General features: G+C 41.1%; 1 protein-coding gene and 1 long non-coding RNA gene across 4 annotated transcripts in view; one reads left to right on the top strand and one right to left on the bottom strand.

Annotated features, from left to right (window-relative positions):
• LOC105744825 (uncharacterized) overlaps nt 1-24,965 on the top strand; it is a 75,823-nt gene that overhangs the window by 46,685 nt on the left and 4,173 nt on the right. The window lies entirely within an intron of this gene.
• The window catches only part of FCGR2B (Fc gamma receptor IIb), a 67,074-nt gene continuing 61,272 nt past the window's right edge, over nt 19,164-24,965 (bottom strand). For 2 of the 3 annotated variants that reach the window (XM_058310011.2, XM_058310012.2), the window contains exons 5-9: nt 24,556-24,810; nt 23,467-23,586; nt 21,803-21,859; nt 19,872-19,909; nt 19,164-19,746 (exon numbers count right to left, since the gene is read on the bottom strand). In XM_058310011.2, coding sequence (XP_058165994.1) covers nt 19,657-19,746; nt 19,872-19,909; nt 21,803-21,859; nt 23,467-23,586; nt 24,556-24,810 — 560 coding nt within the window. In that variant the 3' untranslated portion in view covers nt 19,164-19,656. The remainder of the gene's footprint in view (nt 19,747-19,871; nt 19,910-21,802; nt 21,860-23,466; nt 23,587-24,555; nt 24,811-24,965) is intronic. The other variant, XM_058310013.2, reaches the window with a different exon arrangement.

The raw sequence follows: 24,965 nt of genomic DNA, 5'->3' as shown, positions 1-24,965 counted from the left end.
GCAGGGGGGGTACTGGGTTCCTGGCCAGTGGTGCTCTGTCGTGGTCCCTAGGGGAGCAGCGACAGTCTCCCAGGTACAGCGGTGGGGACCGGGAGGGAGTGAGGGTTCAACAGTGAGCCCCTGATGCTAATGACTATGCTTGTGAGCTGATAAACCTAAAATAAGAACAAGGCCTAGAGCAACATTGTGCCTGGGAATTTCCTCCTGTCAGCCTTCATGTTACTCAAATGTGGCCAGTCTCGAAGCCAAACTCAGCATGTAAATGCAATGCCTTCCCCCCAGTGTGGGACATGACACCCGGGGATGAGCCTCCCTGGCAACGAGGGACCACTATCAACTACCAACTGATGATGCAACTGGAAAATGACCTTATACGGAAGGTTCAATGCGGATCAGCAGAATATCCATGTCTACATAAAATAACATGACTTTAAAATGCTGTTTGACCTAAAGTAAGGGGGAAATGGAAAGGAGAAATGAGTTTATATGGCTACGAGTTTCTAAAAAAGAGTCTGGAGGCTGGCAGAAGGATTGCCCTCATGCACAACTGAGCAGAGTCAGAGAGACAGATAAAGCAGATACAACCCCCAGATATTGGTTCCTTTGAGGGCTAAAGAGACCCATGGGAGTTATGGTCATGGCCGATGGGGTTAACTACCAGGGCAGATGGCCCCTCTTTGGAAATGGTGTTTATGTGTGATGAATCTGGACTCAGATGGGATCTCCTTTCATAAGACTTTCATGCTAATGTGCTGGAGGTGCAGTTAATGTTGGGGTTTAAGATATATTTAGGGGATTTGAATCTCTGGACTGACAATGTGATAGCCAGGTCCTGAGCCTCAACAGACTCCAGCACCTACAATCTGATCTATTGGACTTACCACACTCAGCTAAGATGGAGTTGAAGAAGGACAACCACCACACCATGGAGCCTAGAGTGATTACAACTGAAAATGGGAGGATTGCATCCAGCATCCATGTGGAATCTGAGCCTCCTCTTGACATAGAGGTGCAATGGACACAACCAATCCAATGTCCACATAGAAGAGGTGGCATTGGATTGGGAAAAGTGGACATGGTGGACGATGGGTATGGGGAAAGGCAGGAAGAGATGAGAGGTGGAGGCGTCTTTGGGACATGGAGCTGCCCTGGATGGTGCTTCAGAGGTAATCACCGGACATTGTAAATCCTCACAGGGCCCACTGGATGGAATGGAGGAGAGTATGGGCCATGATGTGGACCATTGTCTATGAGGTGCAGAGGTGCCCAAAGATGTACTTACCAAATCCAATGGATGTGTCATGATGATGGGAACAAGTGTTGTTGGGGGGGGGAGAAGGGGGGTGGGGAGGTGGGGTTGAATGGGACCTCACATATATATTTTTAATGTAATATTATTACAAAGTCAATAAAAAAAATTCTTTATATTGGAAATATTAGAAGTTTGATTTTTTAAATTTCTGGGGCTTTAGGGGTATTAATTTTTGTATATAAGTGCTTATTTATCTTTAAGTAACTTGGATAGAACTCTTTTAAGAATTTTTTGTTTATTAATTTGGTATTACCATCTGGAGGTAGGAAAATACACATCAAACAGCCAGACACAAATTGAAAGCTTATAGCTTCAATTAAAAATCTTTAGCCACAAATCAGACACAAAAACACAGAAACACAGAAATATATAATTCCCTACTTTAAACCACAACTTTGTACATTTTCTGTAAACTTTTATTCTGATTCAAAGATTATAAAAGATTGAATATATGGAATTTTGTCCCATTTATCTTCCCTTTTACAATGTAAATCTAATTGTAGGATAGTATTATAATTTAAAGATCCATTTTCAGACCAGTGTTCCCCAGACTCTAATTCATATTGAAGCCAGGCCTTGTTACAAAATAAGATCATTTTCTTCCTTTTCATAGTCTCATAGTTAAATGTAGACCAATTTTGCAAAATATACCCTAAAGGCCTGCAGTCAGGTATACTATTAACATTACCCATGATCACAAGTTCTTAATTCCTTCTAAATGTTCCAGATCAGATACCATGTAAGATTACCCAGAAGGGTATGAGTACTTCTGTGACTAAATCCTCATAAGTCTTGGGGCATGGACAATAATAGCCAAAAGGGTGGGACTTTAACCCACAGAAGAACTTCCTTGATCCCAGAAGGGGACTCTAACCCCCAATTTTAACAGACATGCATTTGACTGGAGGATAGGCACTTATATGTGGTAATCACCCAAAATATGTCCATTCCCAGAACTATTTCTTTCCTCAAAATTGAAAATAGTGCTGAAGGGCCTGATAAGCTTGGCAGGAGTGGAGGAGACCCTAAGTGTCGAGCCTTTCGACAAACTGGCCTAGGTGGCCACTTAGGATCAGCAAACATGAGGCATCTCACCCCACCAGGTCTTCAGTACTTTGGACAGGTGATTCTGACACCAGAAGTCCCTTTGTGGTCACCATAATTGTTACCAAGGAAGGCATTGCTGCACAATATGCTCAGGGGCCAATACTGCAACACTGAGATTTTGAGAAAAGAAAGAGTTTTATTGCAAGGTCAACCAACAAGGAGACAGGAGATGAGGCTCAAATCTGTCTCCCTGATCAGAGAGTTAAGGGAAATTTAATGGGAATGGGAATAAGAGGTCGGAGAAGTGGGGAGGTTTGACTTGACATAGTGCAACTGGTTAATTATATAGCTGTCTATATGTGGTAGAGTGGATTTTAGGCCAGATCTTCCTTATTGAAGGACTTCTCACATTTGATTTGCTTCTGATATTTCCTTGTCATTGTAATCTCGGTTCTGAGGAATGTGACTTGTGTTCCCAGTGTCTTAAGGATTGTCTAAAGGACAAGAGTCTGTATTTTCTATACATTCCCAGATTATATGACCTGTGGTTTAAACAAGCACAAAAGAAAAGGTTGCAGGAACAGAGACATCTCCACAGACTGCTTTTGGCTGCCCATGGTTTCATCAGCTATAAGTTTTTCATTTAGCTCTTTATCAGGTTAAGGAAATTTCTTCCTATTCCTAGTTTGCCAAGAGTTTATATCATGAATGTGTTATCAGAGACAGTGTTTAGGTACCTACCTTCTTGTCTTCATCGCAAGAAAGAATTCAAGGACAAGCCACAAATTAATGAGACAAGCAAAGAATTTATTGGGAGGTAAAATAAAAAAAGAAAGTACACCTTCAGGGAAGAACATGGGCATTTTTAAGGGAGAAAAGTGTGACATTCTGCCCTGGGATTCCCTTTTTATGGGGGTACAGGACTCCAGGGTCTGCACTGATTGACATAGTTGAGACAGCAGGGGAACTCTATTGGGTGATTTAATTCTCTTAGGGGAGCTAGGGGATGCTGTGTAGTGGTGCTTGGCTTCTGGCTGTTGTCCATGAGCTCTGCAGGGCATGTTGACTGGTGGTGATTGGCCTCTGGTCACTGACCACAAGATGTGAGGTAATCTGAAAGGGGGTGGGATGCTGGTGCCCCTCTTGCCCCTTCCCTCTTTCCTGCCATGTAATGATGTTGCTGGCTGCCTTCTGATAACACAACTAATGAGTATGTGCTGTGTGCTATAAGTTGAAGGCTGTTTTTGCTGCAAGTTGCCCCTTCCTAACTTTCCTATGTGACTCAGAAGGCTGATATAAGTTAGCAGGTCTTTGCCTCAGCCTGTATATGTCAGCAGGCCATTGCTAGCACAGGTCAATGCCTCAGTTTCTCTTACCAGACTTATTAGGTTTTCTGCCCCTTTCCTCCTCATCCTGTCTCAAGTGGATGTTGAATTTTGTCAAATGGTTTTTTTGCATTTATTGAAGTGATTATATGTTTTTTTCTTCTTTTTAGTTTGTTAGTGTGGTACAAAAAAGTACAGTAGTTCAACATTAACTACAATACAATTCAAGTGTGACTCTAACTACCCAGAGTTAAGCCAGACTCCACAGGTTAAGGGCAACCCCCTTACAAGATTGCCCTTCAGACACCAGTCACAAGTTTAGGGGCCCAGGCCACTTGAATTTCTGACCAACTGGCTACAATTTCAGAAATTCCCACCACATCCTCATGTTTGATAGTTTCCTGAAACAACTCATAGAACCTCAGTGAAAGTGCTATGATTATTACTTTAGTTTTATTATAGTAAAAAGAAAACATATTGTATTATTTGAAGAAGCCAAAAGAAGAGCTGCATGAGGCAAGGTCTGGGAAGATCTCAAATACAAGCTTCCATGTCCTTTCCATGTGGAGTCAAGACACATCACCCTCTTGGAATGGGCTGTATCTTCTCAGTCATGGAAGCTCACCTAAGTTTCAAGTGTCCAGAGACACTTGGTGTTTCATTACTTAAGCATGACTGGTGGAATCAGTTCCCACGTGGTTAAACTCAATCTATAGCTGCCGCCACCACCCCTACCCCCATTTTCCAGAAAGTCAAGCTACTAAGACCTGGCTCAAAGTTCCAGCCAACTAATCATATGGTGTGGATAGGCTGCCTCTGCCCTAAGTCTACCAGTTTGGTGAGCCTACTTTGTCAACTTCTTAGTATAAACTCTTCGAGTGTGCTCAGGAGCTCACAATAATAACAAAAGACGCTCTTACTGTGGGAAATTCCAAGGATATACAGATTGCCTCCCAGGAACCAGGGACAAAGACCTGCTGAGTTCTTAATTATACTGCATATGGTCAATTTTAATATATTGGTTGGTTTTCTACTGTAAACCCACCCTTGCAACCCTGGAATAAACTCCACTTGGTTATGTTGTATTATCTTTTAAATATACTGTTAGATGTGATTTGCAAAAATTTTGTAAACTTTTTTTGTATCTGTGTTCATGAAGGATACTGATTTGTTTATTTCTTTTCTTGCCTGGTTGTCTGGGTTGGGAAGTATTCTTTCCATTCCTAATGAAGCTGGCTAGTAAGATAGGGAATCAATAGATGGATCTGGAACCTGGCAAAGAGTCCACATGGACATCAATATCCCCAAGATGGCAGCCAGAAGACACACACACACACAAGATTCTGCCATTCAGAACAAGATTTTTCTGGAAGCCAGGAGAAACCTTGGACATTCCCCAAGGACTTTATAATTGGGCCCTCCTGGGGGACTGATGAGTAGGATAATCAATCAAAATAGCAAATAGCTGGAACTCCTCCCCTGCCATTAGCAAAAGGGTGAAATAATTAATAGTTTAAAAGACAAGTCAGAAAAAGAACCAGCCCTGTTGGTATGCCTGTTCCTGCTTTCTGTACCCTGCTCTTGCTGTTTTTCCCTTGCCATGATGAACACACAAGTAAAACCTGGGCATTTATAATCCATAGTGGGAAATTGTAGTCTGCAAATCAGTCCATCTTATCATTCTTCAGCCACTTCCTCTCTACCTGGGACCCACGATCTGTTATTTTCTCCCATTTCTCTTCCCTCCCTACCTTAATAAATTACTGGCCTAACTCACCTAACATGCTCTTGAAATTCATTTCTGCAGCATAGTCGAGAACCTAGACAAAATCTGGTTATACTATTTTTTGGAAGAGTTTGTATGGAATTGGCATTATTTCTTCCTTAAATGTTTATTATAATTCACTGGTAAAGTCATCTGGGCCTGGAGTTTTCTTTCAGGGAGGTTTTGATAATAAGTTCAATTTCTTAATAGAGATAAGACTATTGAGCTGTGTGGGCAATAGAGTGTTCCACAAGATTATGCAAAGATGGATATAAGATATGTTAAATTACACCAAAAGTGTATAGAGGCTGATAGGCTAAAATGCAAATCATAATGTAAAATATAAGATAACTAAAAATTTAGAAAATTGTATAGTCTAAAATATAAACCACAATGTAAACCCAAGTGTTACCTCGTTTGAAAGCTATTGTCTCAATATCTGTACATCAGTTTCAGTAAATATAGTATGAATATGTAAAAAGATTATTGCTGTGGAAGGGGAAAGGGTTTTATGTTGGATATGTGGGAGTACTGTATATTGCATATATGAATTACTGTGATCTAAAACTTTTGTGAAGATAAGCTTAATAATTAGGAAAAAAAAAGAAAAAGAAAGGACGTAGACACTGAGGAAAAGACGTAAGTAGTTGCCTTGCCAATTTGCATACAGGGCAAAACTTATTGCAGTGATGGACGGCAAAACATCAAAAACAAAGTTTTTGCATTTTTTAATTTTTTGATACCCTAATTTATTTTTACCTTAATTTTTCTAAATTAATATGTATTCTATATCTAACCTTTAAAGTCATCACTATATTCCACTTTACTATTAATGGGACCTGGCAATATATTGGGCTTCATTTTTAAAGAAGTTTTGGATCACAGAGAGGTTCAACAATGGCAGGGGAGGAATACTGGTGTGGGATGTTATTGACCGGGGACACATGGTTGGCAGGGAGTTCTCCAGGGCATATATCCAGGGTACATAAAAATGTTTGGATATTTTCATAGTGGTTACAATTAAAAACAACAACTGAGGGAGTACTGAGTTCCTAGCCAGGGGAGCTCTATCACAGTCCCGAAAGGAACAGCAACAATCCCCCAAGTGCAACGGCAAAGACCAAAAAAGAAGGAAGGTCCAACAATGAGCCCTTGATACTAATGACTGCTTGTAAGCCTGTGCATCTGAAATAAGAACAAGGCCTAGAGCTGCAGGGTACCTAAGAGTTACCTCCTGAGAGCCTCCGTGTTGCTCATATGTGACCAGTCTCGAAGCCAAACTCAGCATGTAAATGCATTGCCTTCCCCTGCAGCGTGGGACATGACTCCTGGGAATGAGCCTCCCTGGTGCCAAGGGATTACTATCAAGTACCAGCTGATGATGTAACTAGAAAATGACCTTGAATAAAAGGGTCAACTCGGACCAGCAGGATGTCTCAATCTACATATAATACTAGGAGTTAAAAATGCTTTTTGACCTGAATAAAAGGGGGAAATGGAAAGGACAAATGAGTTTATAGGGTCTATGAGTCTCCAAAAAGAGCCAGGAGGTTATCAGAGGGGTTGCCCTTATGCATACCTCAGCAGAGTCCCAGAGACAGATAAAATAGATACAACCCCAGGTATTGGTTCTTCTGAGGGCTACAGAGACCCACAGGTTCTATGGTCATGGCAGATGGAGTTCAGTGCCATGTCAGTTGGCCCTACTTTGGAGTTTGTATTTCTGTGTAATGGAGCTGGACTCAGATGTAATCTCTGTCCACAAGCCTCTCCTGTTACTTTTACTGGATCTGTAGTTGGTGCTGGGGTTTAGTGTATATCCAGGGGACCTGAATCTCTGGACTGACCGTGTGATAGCCAGGCCCTGAGCCTCAACAGATTTGCAACTCCTACACTCTGGTTTATTGGACTTACCCAACTTAGCTAACATGGAAATGAAGAAGGTCAACCACCACACCAGGGAGCCAAGAGTGCCTACAACTGAAAGCAGGAGAATTGCATCCAGCATCCATGTGGAATCTAAGCCCCCTCTTGATATAGATGTGGACTGGACACAACCATTCTAAGGTCCACAGGATGGAGAAATAGAGTATGGATCGGAGTGGACTTACTGATATTCTATTCATGAACTATTGTGATTCGTAATTGAGGAAAATGTGGCATTGGTGTGGAGAAAGTGGCCATGGTGGCTGCCGGGGGTAGGGAGTGGGAGGAAGAGATGTGATGTGGGGGCATTTTTGGGGGTTGGAGTTGTCCTGGGTGGTGCTGCAGGGACAGTTACCGGACATTGTATGTCCTCCCATGGCCCACTGGGTGGACTGTGGGAGAGTGTGGGCTATGGTGTGGACCATTGATCATGAGGTGCAGCGGTGTTCAGAGATGTATTCACCATGTGCAATGAATGTCTCATGATGATGGAGGAGATTGTTGTTATGGGGGGAGGAGTGGGAGGAAGGGGGTGGGGGGTATATGGGGGACTTCATATTTTTTTAATGTAACATTAAAAAAATAAATAAAGACAAAAAAAGATTATTGAGGTTATCTGTTTCATCTTGAATGAGCTTGGATAGTTTGTGTTTGTCAAGGAATTTGTACATTTTATATAACTTGTTAAATTTATTGATGTAACATTTTTTGTAATATTCCTTAATTATCTTTTAATATCACTCTAGTTATTGAATACGTGTATGGCTAATGACTGCTGTCTTGAACAGTACAGATCTATATGTTCTACCATTATATTGTCCCAGATTTTCTCTATGTTATTGGCTATGTCACAAAAAGAGAATTTTAAGTACACACTAGTTCATTTAGGCCAGTAGCTTATTAAGGTATCGTAAGAAAAGAAATGGGAGAAAACAACATATTATAGGTCCCCGGTATACTTGTGAGTTAGTCTAGGCAGTGAGGAAAAGGGCTAAAAAGGGGTTAAAAGGGCTCATTTTTACAGACTACAAACCCCCATTAAAGATTATAAATCCCTATTAAAGATTTCAAATCCCCAGGTCTATTTGTGTGCTAATCCAGACAGAGAGAGAAAGGGCGAAAAAAAAAAAACAAAAAACCAGGGAAGGTGTGCATTCAGCCTGTGCACTAGCTTTTTAAACCATTAATACTCTGCCTCTTGCTCAAGGAAGGAGTCCCAGCTGTTTGCTGCTTTGACTGCCTACCCCACCTGTCAATTGCCTGGGGGTGGGAGGTAATGACAAAACACCTTGATAATATATCCAGGGCTTTTCCTTGATCCTGGATGAAATCCCATTCTGAATAGGGATTCTCAAGGGATTCTTCCAGCAGTCATTTTGTGGGGTCTTCGTGGCCCCGCGCTTCACAGCCAGGTTTTTCTGCAACATCACACGTTCATCTCTCTATTCCCTAATCGAGCCTGCTTCAATGTCACCTCTCTATTTCTAAGATTTTCAAATGTACTGCAGTACACAAAGCTATTCCTCACATCATGGCTTGATTGGTTTGTGTATTTCTTCTAAGGGAAGGAAGGAAAAAAGCACAGGGGGAAGGGGGGAAGGCGGGAAGGAGGGAGAGGGGGAGTGATGAAAGGAGGCAGAGAGAAAGGAAGAATGTACCCAGGACCAGTTTCAAATTCTCAGGTAGCAACTGTACATCTCCAAACAAGCTGGACATGAATTGGGTTCTGGGTTCCTATTTCACCTGCAGTTAAAGATTCAGATAAAGATTCAGAAAGCATGCACAAAGCTGCCCTGAGCTTTTTCATGCACCAAACCTCTTGTTTATTTTCCAGGGAAGAGCTCCTATTTTCTGAAGAAAGTCAACCCTTTACCCCCAGGTTACTAGCAATACGAGAAACTCACACTACTGCTAGATGGGTTTCATTTTCATAAAGAAAGAAAACTCACATATTCCTGGAAGACAATATACTGAGCTCTTCATTCAATGTGAATGCTGAGAGCAAATAAAAGAATTAAGGATATATCATGGATGACAGTGCCCCGGGCCCTTCCTCCATGGGAAACAAACTGCTTGAGATGCTTGAGGAAGACAAAGGCTTTGCAATGGCTTTGCTGGTTCATTCAGCAAAATGACTCCTTAACAGAATTATTTTGAGCTGGTGAGATATAAATCTCAGAAGCAAGCAGGCTCCTGCCGAGGACCAAGATGAAGATTAGTCTCCCCTCTCTTTGCTGCTTTGCTTGGGCCTGTGAGTACAGAGCATAGCCTTCAGCTCTCAGCTTCCCCATTGGTTTGTTTATGTAATTTATTAGTTAATTGAGCTAAATTTCAGTTCTTTAATTGAAGTAACATATCTAGCAAAACCAAAGGCTTTTCTCCACCAACATTCAGGGCTGAGAAAATGAAAATATCAATGATCTTCTTATAATTTGTTAAAGCAATTTTTAAAAATATTTTTCAGGAGGTATTGGGCATAGCACCCAGGACTTCAAACATGGAAAGCAGGCACTCAACCACTTGAGCTACATCTGCGCCCCAGAACAATTTTATAAGTATTTCTTCCGTGTAAGAAAAGAGATGTCAATTATAACTTTATTGCCCAGGTAATAATTATGAAATAAAGTTTAAAAAATCAAATTATGGGTTTATTTTGAAGACAATTTTCTTAAGACATGGAAATTTTTAAAGGAATTCTATAAGTTTCTTTAGCCAAATTTTACTTCCAAAGATAGACTGATAATAACAGAACAAGTTGGTAAACAATTATGAATATTCACATCAGTCTCTATTTTGAGTAGGGAAACAAGGTTAATAGTCCATGTAAAAGTCTCCAGTTTAGCATGTTATGAAATCAAATCCTTTGCATCAGCTTTTGGATGTGGGATAGATTTTTCTCTGTTGATGCAGGGGAGAGGGGGCAGCTCTTTCATCTCTTCTAAGACTGCTTTTATTAGTTATGGAGACTTGCATTTTTAAGGTTAAAGTCTGGAACGGTATTGGTTAGCACTATGAGCAAAAAGAAGGCCTATAAAATTCAATTTTACTAAGAGATATGAGAAATTGTAATCATGCATCTGTAAGGCCACTTCTAGCATACATCTCTTTATTTGTTACTGTAGTTGTTATCTTACGTTAAATGAGAAATTTCTAACATTACTGTAACCAGCTGCTACCCTCAAACAGTTCCTGCAGGCCCCCAAGCCCCCACCTATGCACCCTACAAAAAATAACCCTGACCAAAAGTAACCTAATAATGTTGTAAGAACATGGCTATGTAACTGTTGACTACAAGAGTTAAGATTAAATTATGCTGTTATTGCTGTGCTGTTACTGCTAACACTACCCCTCTTACCAGCATACTTCCCTTTACTTATGATTTTCTTCACTTGTAGTCATTTTGTATCAACTGAATGATTTATAACCATTCCCCCATGTCCCTCTGTTATAGCCAGTTAGCTCAAAGACTTCTCAGGCCCATGCTTGTTCTCTACTGACAATAACCAAAAGACACAACCAATCATATAAATAAACCAGAATCCTTAACTTGAATGTACGCACAACCAGTCACAATTTGTCAACTTAGACTTCATCATTAACTCCACCTTCCTTTGTTTAATTCCATAAAAACCGCAAGCACTTACAACTTAGAAAGACAGATCTGAGCTTGCTTCTTATCTTTTTACTTGGGTGCCTCATAATAAAGTTCTTTCTTTCTCATACCAAAACCAAAGATAATACAAAAAAGAAAAAGAAATCTACAGACTAATAAATCTTTTAAATATAGATGCAAAATATCCTTTAAAAAAACAGTAGCAAATAGAATGCAGTAATATGGAAAAAGAATTACACACCATGACAAAACAGTTAGTTCCAGGGATTCAAGGCTGGTTCAAAATTTGAAAATCAATCAAAGTCATCCATAATATTAATGAGTTAAAGAAGAAAAATTACATTATTATATCAACCACTGCAGAAAAATCATTTTCCAAATTCAACACCCATTCATGATTTTTTTAAAAAGTCTCCAAAAAAAATAGGAATAAAGGGGAATTTCTACAACTTGATAAAGAGCATCTACAAAAGACCTACAGATAGCATCATATTTAATGATGAAAGATTGCATGCTTTCCCCTTAAGATCATAACAAGGCAGGGATGTCTGTTCTCACTGCTCTTATTCAATACAGTGCTGGAAGTTCCAGCCAGTGCAATAAGATGGGGTAGGTGTTTATAGGTGACTAATTTTTTCCACAAGGGGTTAATTCTCAGGCAGTGTTTTCAGACTTAGAGATAGCACACATACTGGAACAAGTGGTAAGATGCTCTACTAAAATCCTGCGGAGGGGGTGGTTAAGGGAAAATCTATGTAAGGGCCCTCACCCCCTTTCTCATCAGCTCTCTCAGGATGCTGAAAGCCAGGGGAATATCCCCCAGACAGAAAACTGGAGAACAAGACCCACCAAGAATTTTCAATAAATCTTTTAGTGCTTTACTCCAAATTATGAGTGGCTATTTGAAGAAAGTTTCCACTTTGAAAGACAAGGTAAAAATACACAAAGAAAATGAACTCAGAGAAAACAGAGAAAATGCAGGTATGATGGAAAAATATTTGTAAGCTATATTAATATCCTCAGAGTTATAAGAGAAGAGGTTGCATCTCTGAAACAAGAACAAGATGCTATTTTTTAAAATGAATGAACAAAACAAGAAGGGTCCTTAGATATTAAAAATAAATAGTAGAAATGAAAAATTTCAAAAGAATGGTTGAAAGATGAAGTCAAAGGAATCTTTCAAAAAGACTATTGCAATAAGAGATGAGAGAGGTAGGAAAAAGAAGGAAATTAGAGACTCTATCCAAGAGGAGTGCAGAGAACAGAGAAAACAGTGGAAAGGAAATTAACCAAAAAACAATTGAAGAAGATTTTGTAAAGGTAAAGCACATAAATTTCCAGCTCACTGACTGTTCAGTCCACTGGATAAGAATAGACTTGTTCCAAGAAATATAATGAAATTATAGGACAAAGGGATAAAAAAGAATACATAAAACTTTCAGAGAGGAAAAAAGTTCTCCTACAAAACACTGGTATTCAGAATTGCACTGAACTCCTCAAAAGCAATATTGGAAGTAGAACACAAGGGACATGCTTTTTCTAAATTCTGAAGGTTCTGAAAGAAGATGAATTTCAACTTAGAATTCCTCATCCAACCAAATTTATCAAACCTGAGAGTAGAATAAAAATGCTTTTCAAGTTCAAAGTCACTAAAGTTTAGCTCCTGCCTTAATTTGGGTTCATCAAAAAGCAAATGCTAAGACAAGGACTTGAGTAAAAGTAGTTTATTTTACAGGCAATTCCAAGAAGTGTAAGTGGAGAAAAGGTGTTGTCTAAATGAGTGATAATTCACTATGAGCAACTGGGACTCAATCCTGCTGGAGGACCCTCTAAGATTACAGATGGAAAACATTCTCAGAATTTGTTCATTGGAAGACAGGAAGGCTGAAGTATTTATCTACCAATTCCCAACCTCCACTGTTTGAGAGTTGCTCATCAGGTATTACTATCCCTTCTCCCACTTCCAGGTAGTGACTGAACAATGAAGCAAGTTCCTGAGCTTCCAGAAAAAGTCTTCAAGGCAGAGAATGAGGCAGACATAGATACTTGGATAATGGTCAGCATGCAGAAATTGCCAGCAGTTGCAGGTGAATTCAGGGGAAGAAGTGAATATGAGATACGGCATCAATAGCAAATAGCAAATAGCATTTGCTATTCCACAATTATGCCCCGTATTAGTCAGCCAAAGGGGTGCTGATGCAAAATACCAGAAATCTGCTGGGCATTATATAGGGTATTTATTTGGGGTAGGAGCCTACAGTTACCAGTCCAAAAAAGCATAAGTTACTTCCCTCACCAAAGTCTATTTCCACATGTTGGAGCAAGGTAGCTGCTGACGTCTGTGAGAATTTAGGCTTCCTGAGTTCCTCTAGGCTCAGCTCCTCTGTTTCCTCCACAAGGTCAGCTGTAGACTATCGGGCGAACGGCTCTGTCTCTTTCCCTGGGGCTTCAATTTCAGCATCAAACTCCAAAACTCCAACATCAGAAGCCCTCAACTCTGTTCTTTGCCATGCCTCTTATCTGTGAGTCCCCACCCACCGAGGGGTGGAGACTCAATGCCCTAATCATAACTCAATCATGCCTAGGTATCAGATTACAAACATAATCTAATATCTATTTTTGGAATTCATAACCATATCAAACTGCTACATACCCTTTCTCTGGAAGCCCCTGATGAACATTTTCCAGCCAAGCACAGAAGTAAATCAAGAAACAGGAAGACATAGGATTCAGGGAACACGGGGACTAATATGAAAGAGAGATGAAAGAAAGTCCCAAAATAACAGTTGTGCAAGTGATCTAGAGATCAAACAATCAGATTAACATCCAAGAACAGAAAACTCTAAGAAAAAAATCTTCTAGATGAAAAAAAGAGAAAGAGAGAAAGAGAAAAAAAGACCTGGAAAATTTCTTTTTGCATTTGACCACATGGAAAAGAATATTATATTGTTTCAGGATACTTTTGAAATTTGGGGAGAGTGACTACAATAGATACATAGAAATCTTTTTTTTTTTTTTGACAGTGTAAAAAGAGTTTATTCTCCCACATCATTGCTAACAGAGTTATTATTATTTCATTTTTGCCTATATTTCAGATGGCAAAGATATTCAAATATTGTTTAACATGGTTGACTGTTCATCAGGTTTTAAAATTTTTTTAATTTTTAATTTTTATTTAATTCTTTTTTAAAGATACATAGATCACAAAAAATATTACATTAAAAAATATAAGAGGTTTCCTTATACCCCATACCCTACCCCACCCAGAATCTTTAAAAAAGTGACAAAATGAAGCAATTAATATCTCCAGAGGAAAAAAATCATTCAAGAAATGAAATTGGAGAAGAAAACCCTATTTGTGTCAGTAGTGAAGAGTAATCATAAAATTGTGATAAAGTTATTGTAATGGTTAGATTCATGTGTCAGCTTAGTCAGGTAATGAGCCCAGTTGTTTGGCCAAGCAAGCACTGGCCTAATTGTTACTGTGAGGACGTTTTGTGGACTTAAAACATCAGTAAGTTGATTGCATCTATGGATAATTATGTCTACAATCAATTAAGGAGATTGCCTTCATCAATGAGAGATGTCTCATTCAACCAGTTGGAGGCTATAAAAGAAAAATTGATTATTTCAGCAGTTGTAATAGAGAATTCCCAGCCAGCTTCTTCTGGCGAATTCATTGAAAACCTCCATGAGTTCCCAGTTTGCAGCCTGCCCTATAGAATTTGGACTCATGCATCCCCACAGTCATATGAAACAATTTAATAAAATCTCATATTATTTACAGATATCTCCTGTCATTTCTGTTTCTCTAGAGAACCTTGACTAATCCAGCTATATTGGAATACTCAAGGGTTGGGAGACTGGGAAATGGACAAGCATAATAGAATAAGTCCTTCTATAAAAGGAAATAAAATGGATGATAACTAATATTGACAAATCAAGAAATAGCAGTATCATAATATTATTTGGAAACATGGAGATAAATTACCAAAAGACATAGTTAAAGAGTTGAAAATGGTGACCTCTGGAGAGTAGGACTGAGGGGAAATGAGGAGAGGGGCAAGAAAGAGTTATTTCTTGTTGTGTGCCTTGTATTCTATTTGACTTATTAAGTGTATGTTACTTTGACAGAGAATAAAAACTTCTCTAAAGACAAAAGAAACCACCGTTTTCTATAAGTTTATAAAATATATTTTAAAAAATTCACCTACAGAAAAATCATATTGACCACTTTTACTGGTTGCTGTGCAGTCAAGTAGAAAATATTACAAAAAACAAAAGTTAGTGAATTTTTCTCCCTGGAAATTATTATTAAAAAAAGAATGCCCTTCTAAATAAGCCTTGGGTTAAGAAGAAAGGGAAACTGAAATTACAGATTATGAAGAAACAAGCAAGAATGACAGATAAAACTTATCAAAATCTAATGAATATGGCCAAAATAGCACTAAGAGGAAAAGTTATAGGCTTTGAGAATTTGTTTAAAATTAGGATGTTTTAGAAATAAATGAAGCAAACAGTATAGGAAATCTAAGTAGAAGAAATAAACTAATACATTGGAAAACAATAAAAAAGAAAAGACTTGATCAATAAATCAAAAGCTGTGACTAAACAATTAAAACAGACGAAACTTTGGGAAGTCTGATTAAGATAAATAGAGATAGAGTGATTAAGGTGGTTGACACTCCAACAATCATCCTACTTCAAAATGATTAACCTAAGTAAATTACAATAATCTCACACCCCTTTCTAGTGATCGCTTTAGGAATGGATATGTGACCCAGTCCTGGCTGGTGTGACATAATGGGAAAATTGCTGGGCTTCTGAGAAAGGTTTCCTCACTCCTTAAATGAAAGAGGTAGTTAGTTCATTTCTTCCTCTAGGTATGTGGGTATGATGCTTAGAATCACTATAATCACCTTGCTGCCGTTCTAAAGAAGCAGGGTAGAGCCCAGAGAATTGCAGAAAAGTGGACCCAGAGTCCTGATGTACTGCACCTGGAGACACCCTGTCTCTGGACTTTCGTTTATGTGAGATAATACATTTCCTTATTGTTTAAGTCAATTTGAATCACAATTTCCTGTTATTCCCAGCTGAAGTTATCCTAACTGATAACAAAGAAAACACAAAGCTGGAAACGAGAGGGGGGAATGTAAGTACATATACATAAATTATATTAAAAAAGTAGCGGAAAATGCACTGTATAGCTGCCTACCAATAAAATAGATAGTTTCCTAGGAAAGTAAAAATGTTGAAAATTTACTAAAAAGAAATAGAAAAGGCAGACTAGACCAATAGTGATAGAAAAAAAAATTTTCAAGGAAATATTGCAAAAAAGGGACCAAGCCTATAAAATATTATAGAAAAATTCTACCAAATCTAAATTAATGAAGAGCTATAATTTGTTGTTGGATGGGAAGACTCAACATGGCACAAATGTCAAGCCTTTCCCAAATAACTTATAAATGAAATGCAATTCTAACAATATTCTAATAGTGTTATGGAATTCTAAAGTATATCTGAAAGAGAAGCAGCACATTAATAGCCAAGAAAATCTTGAAACAAAAGAATGAGAGAAAATTTGAACTTCTATATATCAAAATATACTATAAATTTATAGTAAATAAAAGTGCAATTATTGATTGAGAAATAGACAAATAGAACAGTATAACAGAAGACAATGAAAAAAAAGACCTATGCATGGAAATTTACTATGATAAAGTCATATTTCAAATCATTATGTTATTCAGTAAATGGTATTGGGACAATTCACTTTCATATGGAAAAAAATTATGTTAGGTCCTTGCCTTATACCAAATTCAAAAATAAATTCCAGATATACTAAAGATCTAATATTTTTAAAGTGTTTAAGAATTCTAGATACATATATATGATTCTGTTTTTGAATTCTTGGGATGAAGAAGGCCTTCCTAAGCATGTCACATAACCCAAAGATTTTAAGAGAAAAGTTGCACTCATTCATTCATACAACAAATATTAAAAGCTTATATAGTAGAGCAGATGTAGCTGAGTTGTCGAGCACCCGCTTCACATGTACGAGGTCCTGGGTGCAATCTCAGTACCTCCTTTAAAAAAAAAAAGGCTACATTGTGCCAGGCATTGTTCCAGTCCCTGGGAAGACACCAGTGATGAATACAAACACCCTGCCCTCGCCGAACTTACATTTTAGTATAGACTCAATAGTACACTCAAATACCTAAGGAAATAAGTATGTAAGATAATTACAGATAATCATAGATACCATGAAGTAAACAAAAGCAGAATAATAGCAGTGGGGCAACAACAGTCAGGGAAGGCCTTATTGAAAAGTTGACATTTAAATTGAGATCTGAATTCATGAGATAGTTTATGATACAGGTAGTATCTCCTACCTGACCCAGGGTTGACCCCTGCCTCCCTTCCTCAGGCATCCTCTTCAGAACTTCCTGGAAGCACACCGAGCTTTGGCAGCTATAAACTTTAACTTTGCACAGCTTACTGTGGGAAAAGAGCACAGAGCCAGATTTTTTCCCAAAGCTTGCATGCAAGCCTGTAGCATGAAGCCGCTTTTGTCCTCCAAACCTATGCAGGCTTACTTCGGAGATATTGAGGGTTCAGTTCCAGACCAACCCACAATAAAGTGAATATTGCAATAAAGTCACATGATTTTTTTAAATTCCCAGTGTATAAAATTTATGCTGTAAAATAAAATAAAAAGTTTTTAAAAAGTTATGCTTAGTTTATTAAGTTTGAAAAAGTATTATATCTAAAAAAACAATATGCCTACCTTAATTAAAAATGTGACACAGAGACGTGAAGTGAGCACATGTGTTGGAAGATGGCACTGATAGATTTGCTTGATTCAGGGCAGCCACAAACCTTCAATGTGTATAAAGAAAAAAACCTGCCAAGTGCAATAAAGAGAAGAGCAATAAAACATAAAACAAGGTATTCTTGCATAATCTAAAAAGTGTCTGTCATAGGTGCAGACATACTCCCGTGAACGCCTTGCCGGTCTCGTTGTCCATTGCAACCTAGCTGCAGCAGCTGTCTGTGTGTAAGTTCCCCTAAAAAATGCTTAAAGACTGATCACGCTGGCGTTCAGTGCCTCTTTTTTTGGAATCTCACCAGAGCCTGTTGTGGGGTGCTGAGGTGGTCCTGGCTGGGTCTCCCCCTATTTCTTTTTTCAGGGTGAGTCCCGCTACAAAATTCATTTGTAGGAAGGGAAATGCAAACTAAAAAGATACCTTTCCCACTTGCCCCCCATCAATGTGCGTGTCAGGGGTCTTTGGTTGTAATCAACAAGACTCTGACTACTGCAAATATTTCCCAAGTTTGGATATTTGAAAGAACTTACCAGACTCCACAGAGCATACTCACATTTGCCTTTTATTTACAGGTGCACTGAGAGAAAAGTGCAAGTAAGCATTGAGGGTCCAAGAGATACCTTGCACAAGCTCTCCAGGGTCCTTATTTGCCCTCTGTCTCCACATCAAATCACCAAGATCTGTGCAAGGAATCTTAGCTAAAGGAGAGCTCTGAGGCCAAAGTATCTTGAGGGATATTTACACCCTTCTATCTACATAGACAAGCAAGGCTAGCCTCCTGTTCAGTTCCATTAAAAAACCATTGGTAAAGAAACTAACCCTGGGGATTGTGGGGGAAGTTCCACAATTTAAACAGCACATCATAAATCCCACAGCCCTTATCTTGGCCAGGAATAAAAAGCAGACATCCAGGCATCCCCAGAGATAGAGATAGAGCTATTTTAGCGCAGCTGTAAATCCACTCTATTTTCCACAAGTTCAGCAAAATTTTTGAAGAGCACAAGGTGGCTGACCAAAGAGAAGGAAAAGCTGAAGGACCTCAGAAACTACAGGACACAGGGTGCATTCAGAAATGTAAGAAATCTGGGCAGTTCCACTGGGATGAATGAACTTTCCCAGCTTTCAGTCTTAGTGTCTGCTCAAGATTTAAATTCCAGCGAAATAGCCCCTGAATGCCCAGCTTGGGTTGTAGGCTCTCCTCTGGAATCAGGGATGAAGTCACCCCACCTCCTCAACATCATTCCCTTCCCAAGATTCTTATCACTGACGAGAAACAGAGCCCAGATAGTCCATTCCAACCGGTAAACCTTCATTCCAACCGGTAAACCTTCAAAAAGTACATGGCATGTTGTTTTTTATAATATTTATTATAACAGCAATATACAATCGTTATAGAAAATCAAAGACAGAAAATTAAAATCACTGATAATTCCCCCTGAAACAACTTTTTTTAAACATTTTGGTACATGTTAGTCTATGTTAACATTTCTGAGATCATGTAGACATATAATTTTCTCAAGTAACCTGTAAGGTAAGCATTTCCCGTGTTGCTACAATCTCTTAATACATGTAATTTTATTGGCTGCCTGGCTGTATAATCAGAAGAGTCTTGATGGCAAGTAGTGCTGAGGCAGAGAAGGAATCAGTGTAGTCAAACTCTCAGGCCCGCATTCCGGGCAGCATGCTGCAGGACTCAAGCAGATAGAACTCTGCAAGAGCGCCCTCCTTCCTTGGGACTGCAGCATCTCTCCTCCGTCCTTCCAGACTGAAATGCAGGCAGCAGACACCAGATCCTCACCTAACTGATTCTCTTTCCCAATCCCAGGGCAAGAGAGTAGAGACTAAGTGTGGTTCTCGTAATCGTTGGACCCGATTTCTTCCTCTGGAGATTCCAGGTCATTGAGAAGTGAATAAGTGATTGTTTTTTCAGCCTAGAGAAAGCAGAAACAAACAATGGAGATCCAGGAAAAGTCACAGGGAAGGAGGCAACTGAAGAAGCAGCAGGGAAGGGAGGGGTGGGGGAGTGAGAGGGAAAAGGAGATGCGGGGCAGCTCACCTCAACTTTGGCAATCTCTTCAGTATCAGTGGGACGGTCTGTGGGCAAAAAGAGCAGCGATCAGCCAGGACAGTGTTGTAGAAGAGGGCCTAGGCCTGCTGTTGCTGAAGCTGCAAAACCAAAGGCCAAACCAGACACAAGGCCACCCAACCCCAACCCAGACCTGTAGGCCCAGAGTTGAGTAATATGTTGCCTCATTCACCACCACATCCTCAGGGGCCCAGCCTCAGCCGCCCCCGCTGGCTACCCTAGCAAAGGGAAGCAGTCATTCATGCCACATTACTTTCTGGGAATTGCTGAGCTTCCTAGGAGGAAGGACGCCAGACAGCTTGAGGGATCTGCGATAGTGGGGAAGAGCCGGGTGGTGCTCAGTAGCAGAGAGAAATCCAGATTTTTGCAAGCACAGACTTGAGGGAGAGAACACTGAGGGCAGCTTCTACACTGGCTAAAGATAATGCAAATTTGTTGGAACTTTGAAGAATCTTGTACTTAATCCATGTCATTAAAAAGATGGAAGGAAGGAAGGAGGGGGGGAGGGAGATAGGGAGGATGAATGAAAGAGAAGAAAAGGAAGAAAGAAAGAAATTTCTCTGATAAATATCCAAAGCGCACCCAAGTCCCTACATGTTTTGCCAATAAACTCTGCCAATGTGAAAAGCTGCCTTGGCATCTCCCTCAGGAAACTGGGGAGGAACCTAAGACGATGCAGCTGGTCTCTCCACTCAGCGCCCTGAACACAAAGCGTCCCTGTTTGCCAGGCTCCGAACTCTGGCACAAACCACATTCTGAATTCCCCTGCCAACACATCGCTCGACAATCCCAGCAACATAACTTTGCCTTTTGAGAGGGTAACAGCCCTAGCGCCTGGTGGCATAGATGCCTGATGAAATAATTTGATGCCAGTGTAGAGAGAACACTGTTGTCAAGGTAGCTAATCCAGTTGGGTTTGGACTTTTTCCATATCTGGTTTGGCCACGGTGCAGACCCAGGCCCATATCCCCACTTGGCCAAGGGACATAGGACCTTGCTCAAAGCGTTGCTGGGCAAGTGCTGTTTTGCTCAAGCTGTCAAATCTGTTGGCTCTGCCCTGAGTCAGACTCCAACCACGAAAGATGGACTTCTTGGTGGCCTCTTTTTCCTGCCTGTTTTTGCTGTCATCAGAACCCCCAAAGAAATCTCCAAGTACCTACGTGCTTTGGCTTTAACTACAGTCAGGAAGTTGCCTGGAATATTCCTACTCCTTTTACACACCCCCACCTAAGCCAAGTCTTCACCCAGGCCAGCCCACTCATTTCTTCAGGGAGGTAGCTGAACCCCACGAGGGGAAATGATCCCGTTGTACGATGGCCAGGCCTACAGCCACTAAGCAGACACCAGTAGGCATGACGGCCAAGAGTTGCTCTCTAAGTAAAGCCCAGTAGTTCCTCTAGTGCCCTGGAACTTTCTCAAGCCTAAAGATCCTCTTAAGGTTCCTCCAAGAGCTAAGTCTTCCCACCCTCAACCCTATCCCTCTACAGAGACAGAATCCTCAACAAGACTAGGGTTTTCCCCCTCGGCCTCCTTCTTTCCTTTTGGGATCCTACACCCTAATTCCTATTTGCCTCAGGTTCACGACTCCTAATCCTTACCCTTTGCCAGCTCTGCCAATGCCCCACAGAAAGACCCAAATATCTCTGAGTTCCTGCTGTGGAAATACTGCCATCGTTCCTGGGACACAACCCTCACCTCACCTCCTCATCTCCAGCAACAAGGTCCTCTTTGGGCCCAGGAGTTAGACTCAGAGCTGACCAAGCAATTTGAGCCCCTTCCCTCCACCCCCTTCCCCCTCCCTCTCCTGAGCCCCCAGCTGAACTCACAGCAGCCACTTCCTGCTGGCTCCAATCCCTGTCAGCCCCAGGGGCATTAACCCCTGGAGCAGGAGCTGCACTCACCTGGCTCCTCTGGGAAGGTCTCTCCCATTTCCCTGCGCTCAGGGTTTCCTGGGAGAACTAGGAGGGCACATGGGAGGTTAGCTGGATTATGGGGGTGGGGGTAGTGTGAAGCTGAGTCCTCAGGACCACAAACCTGGGGCAAGACTGGGTGAAAACTGACACAGGCCTTCCCCTCACACAGACGCCTCCTCTCCTCCCCACTCCCCAGCTCCCCTGCCCGGGGATGGCCCTGACCTGTAAAAGAACTGGTCCAAAGAGATATAAGTCTGTTAATAGTGGGGCCCCCTGGGAGCTTCAGAAATGCACTCCGTTGCTTTGTCCTGTGGCTTGCTCTGCCTTTGGAAATAATACCGTTTTCTCCCTCTCAGTATCTCTCGCCATACCTCTATATTTACTATGGTCCTAGCTATGAAACAATTGCAAAGTGCTTTGTAAGGTAGTAATATTATTTTCTTTCTCAACTGTGCCAAGTCTTTTTTTCTTCCCTTCCCTTTGTCTGTGTGTGACACTCTTTCCCTCCATCAGGCTAGCTTTACGGCATGATGAATTGTGAAGATTTGCCAAGATTTCAATGGCACCTTTCCTTCTCTCAGCTCTTTGACTTTTGTACTAAGAGAGAATGAAGCTGCTTTTTAAGAGTTAAAGTTCTTCAGGTGGTCAGTCAGTGAATAAATGCTTACTGAGTGATGTGCTGTGGGCCAAGCATTGCGGTAGGTGCTGGGAAACAGTGGAGAACAAGAGAGACTCGGTTGTGGCCTCTGGGAGCGTATGGTCTTGCCAGCATCTTTGGAAGAAAGCTCCAGTTTCTGAATGTGCCTAGGAGGTCTCCAACGCCTGGCCCCTGCCCATCTTTCTAGCCTCATCTCTCCTCTCTTTCTGCCTCACAATTTATTGCTTCAACAGCATCAAACTGCTTACAACCCATCCTTACCAAAACGTTCCTTATTTCCACACCTTTGAACCCATGCCTGGAATGTTCTTCCGGCCTCTTTGCCTGGCCAACTTTTACCCCCAAACATCCCCTCTTCCATTAGGGTAATAGCTCACATGTATGTGCTGTGTGCTACATTCTAGGCACTGCTCTTAGAGCTCCTGTCTCATTCATCCTCATAACCTTATAAGGAGGTTCTACTAGTGTCCCCATTTTCCAGATGAGGAAATTGAGGCCCAGAGATGTTAAGTAACTCACCCAAGGTCACACAGCTGGTGAACTGTGGAAATGAGACTTGAATCCAGGTAGTCTGGCTCCACAACATGTGTTTCATTCACATCCTATACTACCTCCCCATGAAACCTTCCTTAACTGTGCCACCTATTCTGGGTTCTGGGACCTTCTCTGTATCTCCATCATAAGCCTTTCCAAATCTCTGTCACTGCTCCTAACCCATCTTATTGTGCATTATCTAGTTGTGCGTCAATATTGTGGACTCCTGGAGAGCAAGATTGGACTTCTTTACCTTGGCATCACCCACAGTGTCCAGCACAATGCTTGACAAATAAGCCAGTTTGTTTAATGTTTGTTGAATGAAATTAACTAATAAGTGAATGATGGTTGAAATATGGGGTTGTATCTGAATGCTAAGGATTCTTTCACCCAAAGACAGGGATTAGGGCTTTGGCTAAGTGGGAACTGAATACAGGAAGGACCAAAAGGAGCTGCAAACCTGAAGTCTGACTTCGTCTGTGGTAGAACCAGGTTACCAAAGCAGCAGCGATGGCCAGTGCCACAATCACAGAGACCACAGCCACAACCATCACCAGTGAAGAGTTGCTGGAGTTGGGCCCTGGGGGAGAGAGATCTCAGAACAGACAGTATAGTTTCTGTCCCACACTCCTCCCAAACTATGCCCCTGTGCTTGTCACCTGGAACTGTTCTGTGTCTGGGTCACCCACAGGTGCATCTCTTTTCATCCCCAATCATACCTGCACAGGGTTTCTGTGGCTGGACTCATGCCTCCTCCATACCCAGGTTTCTCTGCCAAACTAATAAAGACCCTGCACACTGGTGAGTGTGTGTGGGCAGAAAAGTTTCCTTTAAACCCTCAGGGGCAGGAAGGGTGGACCTGAAGCCTCCCTTAGATGCAGGCACAGCTGGGGTGTCAAGCACAGCTTTGAATGATCTAGGACTCACCAGGCCTTTTGGAATGAATGCACATAATGGGAAACATGGGAAAAGACCAGGCAAACCTCAGCTCTTAAGAACGTCCAGGACAGAATTAGATTAGTGGATATGTATGGCAGGGGAAGGATAGAGGGACTGAGAAGTTACTGCTAAGGGGTGAGGTTTTTTCTTTATGGAGTAATGAAAATGCCCCACTACTGATTGTGGCGATGAATGTACAACTCTGCAATTAAACCAAAAGCCATCTTGTAAAAAATATATAATAAATAAATTGCTCATTGGAAATTTAAGAAAAAATAAGATTGTCCAAGAGCTCAGGACACCTCCACACCAATAAGGGAGTCCCCCTGGGACTTGCATTTCGAAGTGCGACGACAGCCTTGTCACTTATCACCTGGAAGCTGGAGAACTCAGGAGCCTGGATATAGAGGGCTCCAAACTCTGGCCCTGACTCCTGCCCACTGGCTAATAGTTATCAAGGCCCCCGTAACTCTCCTCCTTTGCTCTTTGCTCCAGTGCCTGCTTTTGCTGCTGTGACATTTCTCAGATCTCCATGTAGGACCAGAGGACCTTAGCCCTAATTGAGCATCCCCACCTCTCCCTTCCCTACATACTGACAAAGTTCCCATACCTAGGACAGTGATGGTCACAGGCTGCGAGGAGTATGATGTCCTCCCAAGCACTGCTGTGCAGTGATAATCCCCACTGTGACTGCGGTTGGCCTGTGGGATGCTGAAGTTGGAATTCTTAAAGAAAAACTTCTTGGATTTTCCATTCTGGTAGAATGTGACCTTGTACAGAGGCTTGTTCCTCCAGCCGTGGCACTTCAGCATGATGGACTCCCCCTCCTGGAACACCTGGCGAGGGGTCTGGAGCAGCAGCCAGTCTGAAATACACAAAGATCACAGGACCCTCCTGGTCTTGGCTCAACTCTGAAATCCAGACCACCCTTACTGGTGGCTCAGGATGCGTGGAGGAAAGAGCTGAAGTTTGGAATCAAGGCATCCTGATCTCTAATTCTGGCTTCATCATTTCTGAGCT

This window comes from Dasypus novemcinctus, chromosome 13, assembly GCF_030445035.2.
Source record: "Dasypus novemcinctus isolate mDasNov1 chromosome 13, mDasNov1.1.hap2, whole genome shotgun sequence".
NCBI lineage: Eukaryota > Metazoa > Chordata > Mammalia > Cingulata > Dasypodidae > Dasypus > Dasypus novemcinctus.
Note: the sequence above shows the minus strand (reverse complement) of the source record. Positions and strands in the feature narration are given on the sequence as shown.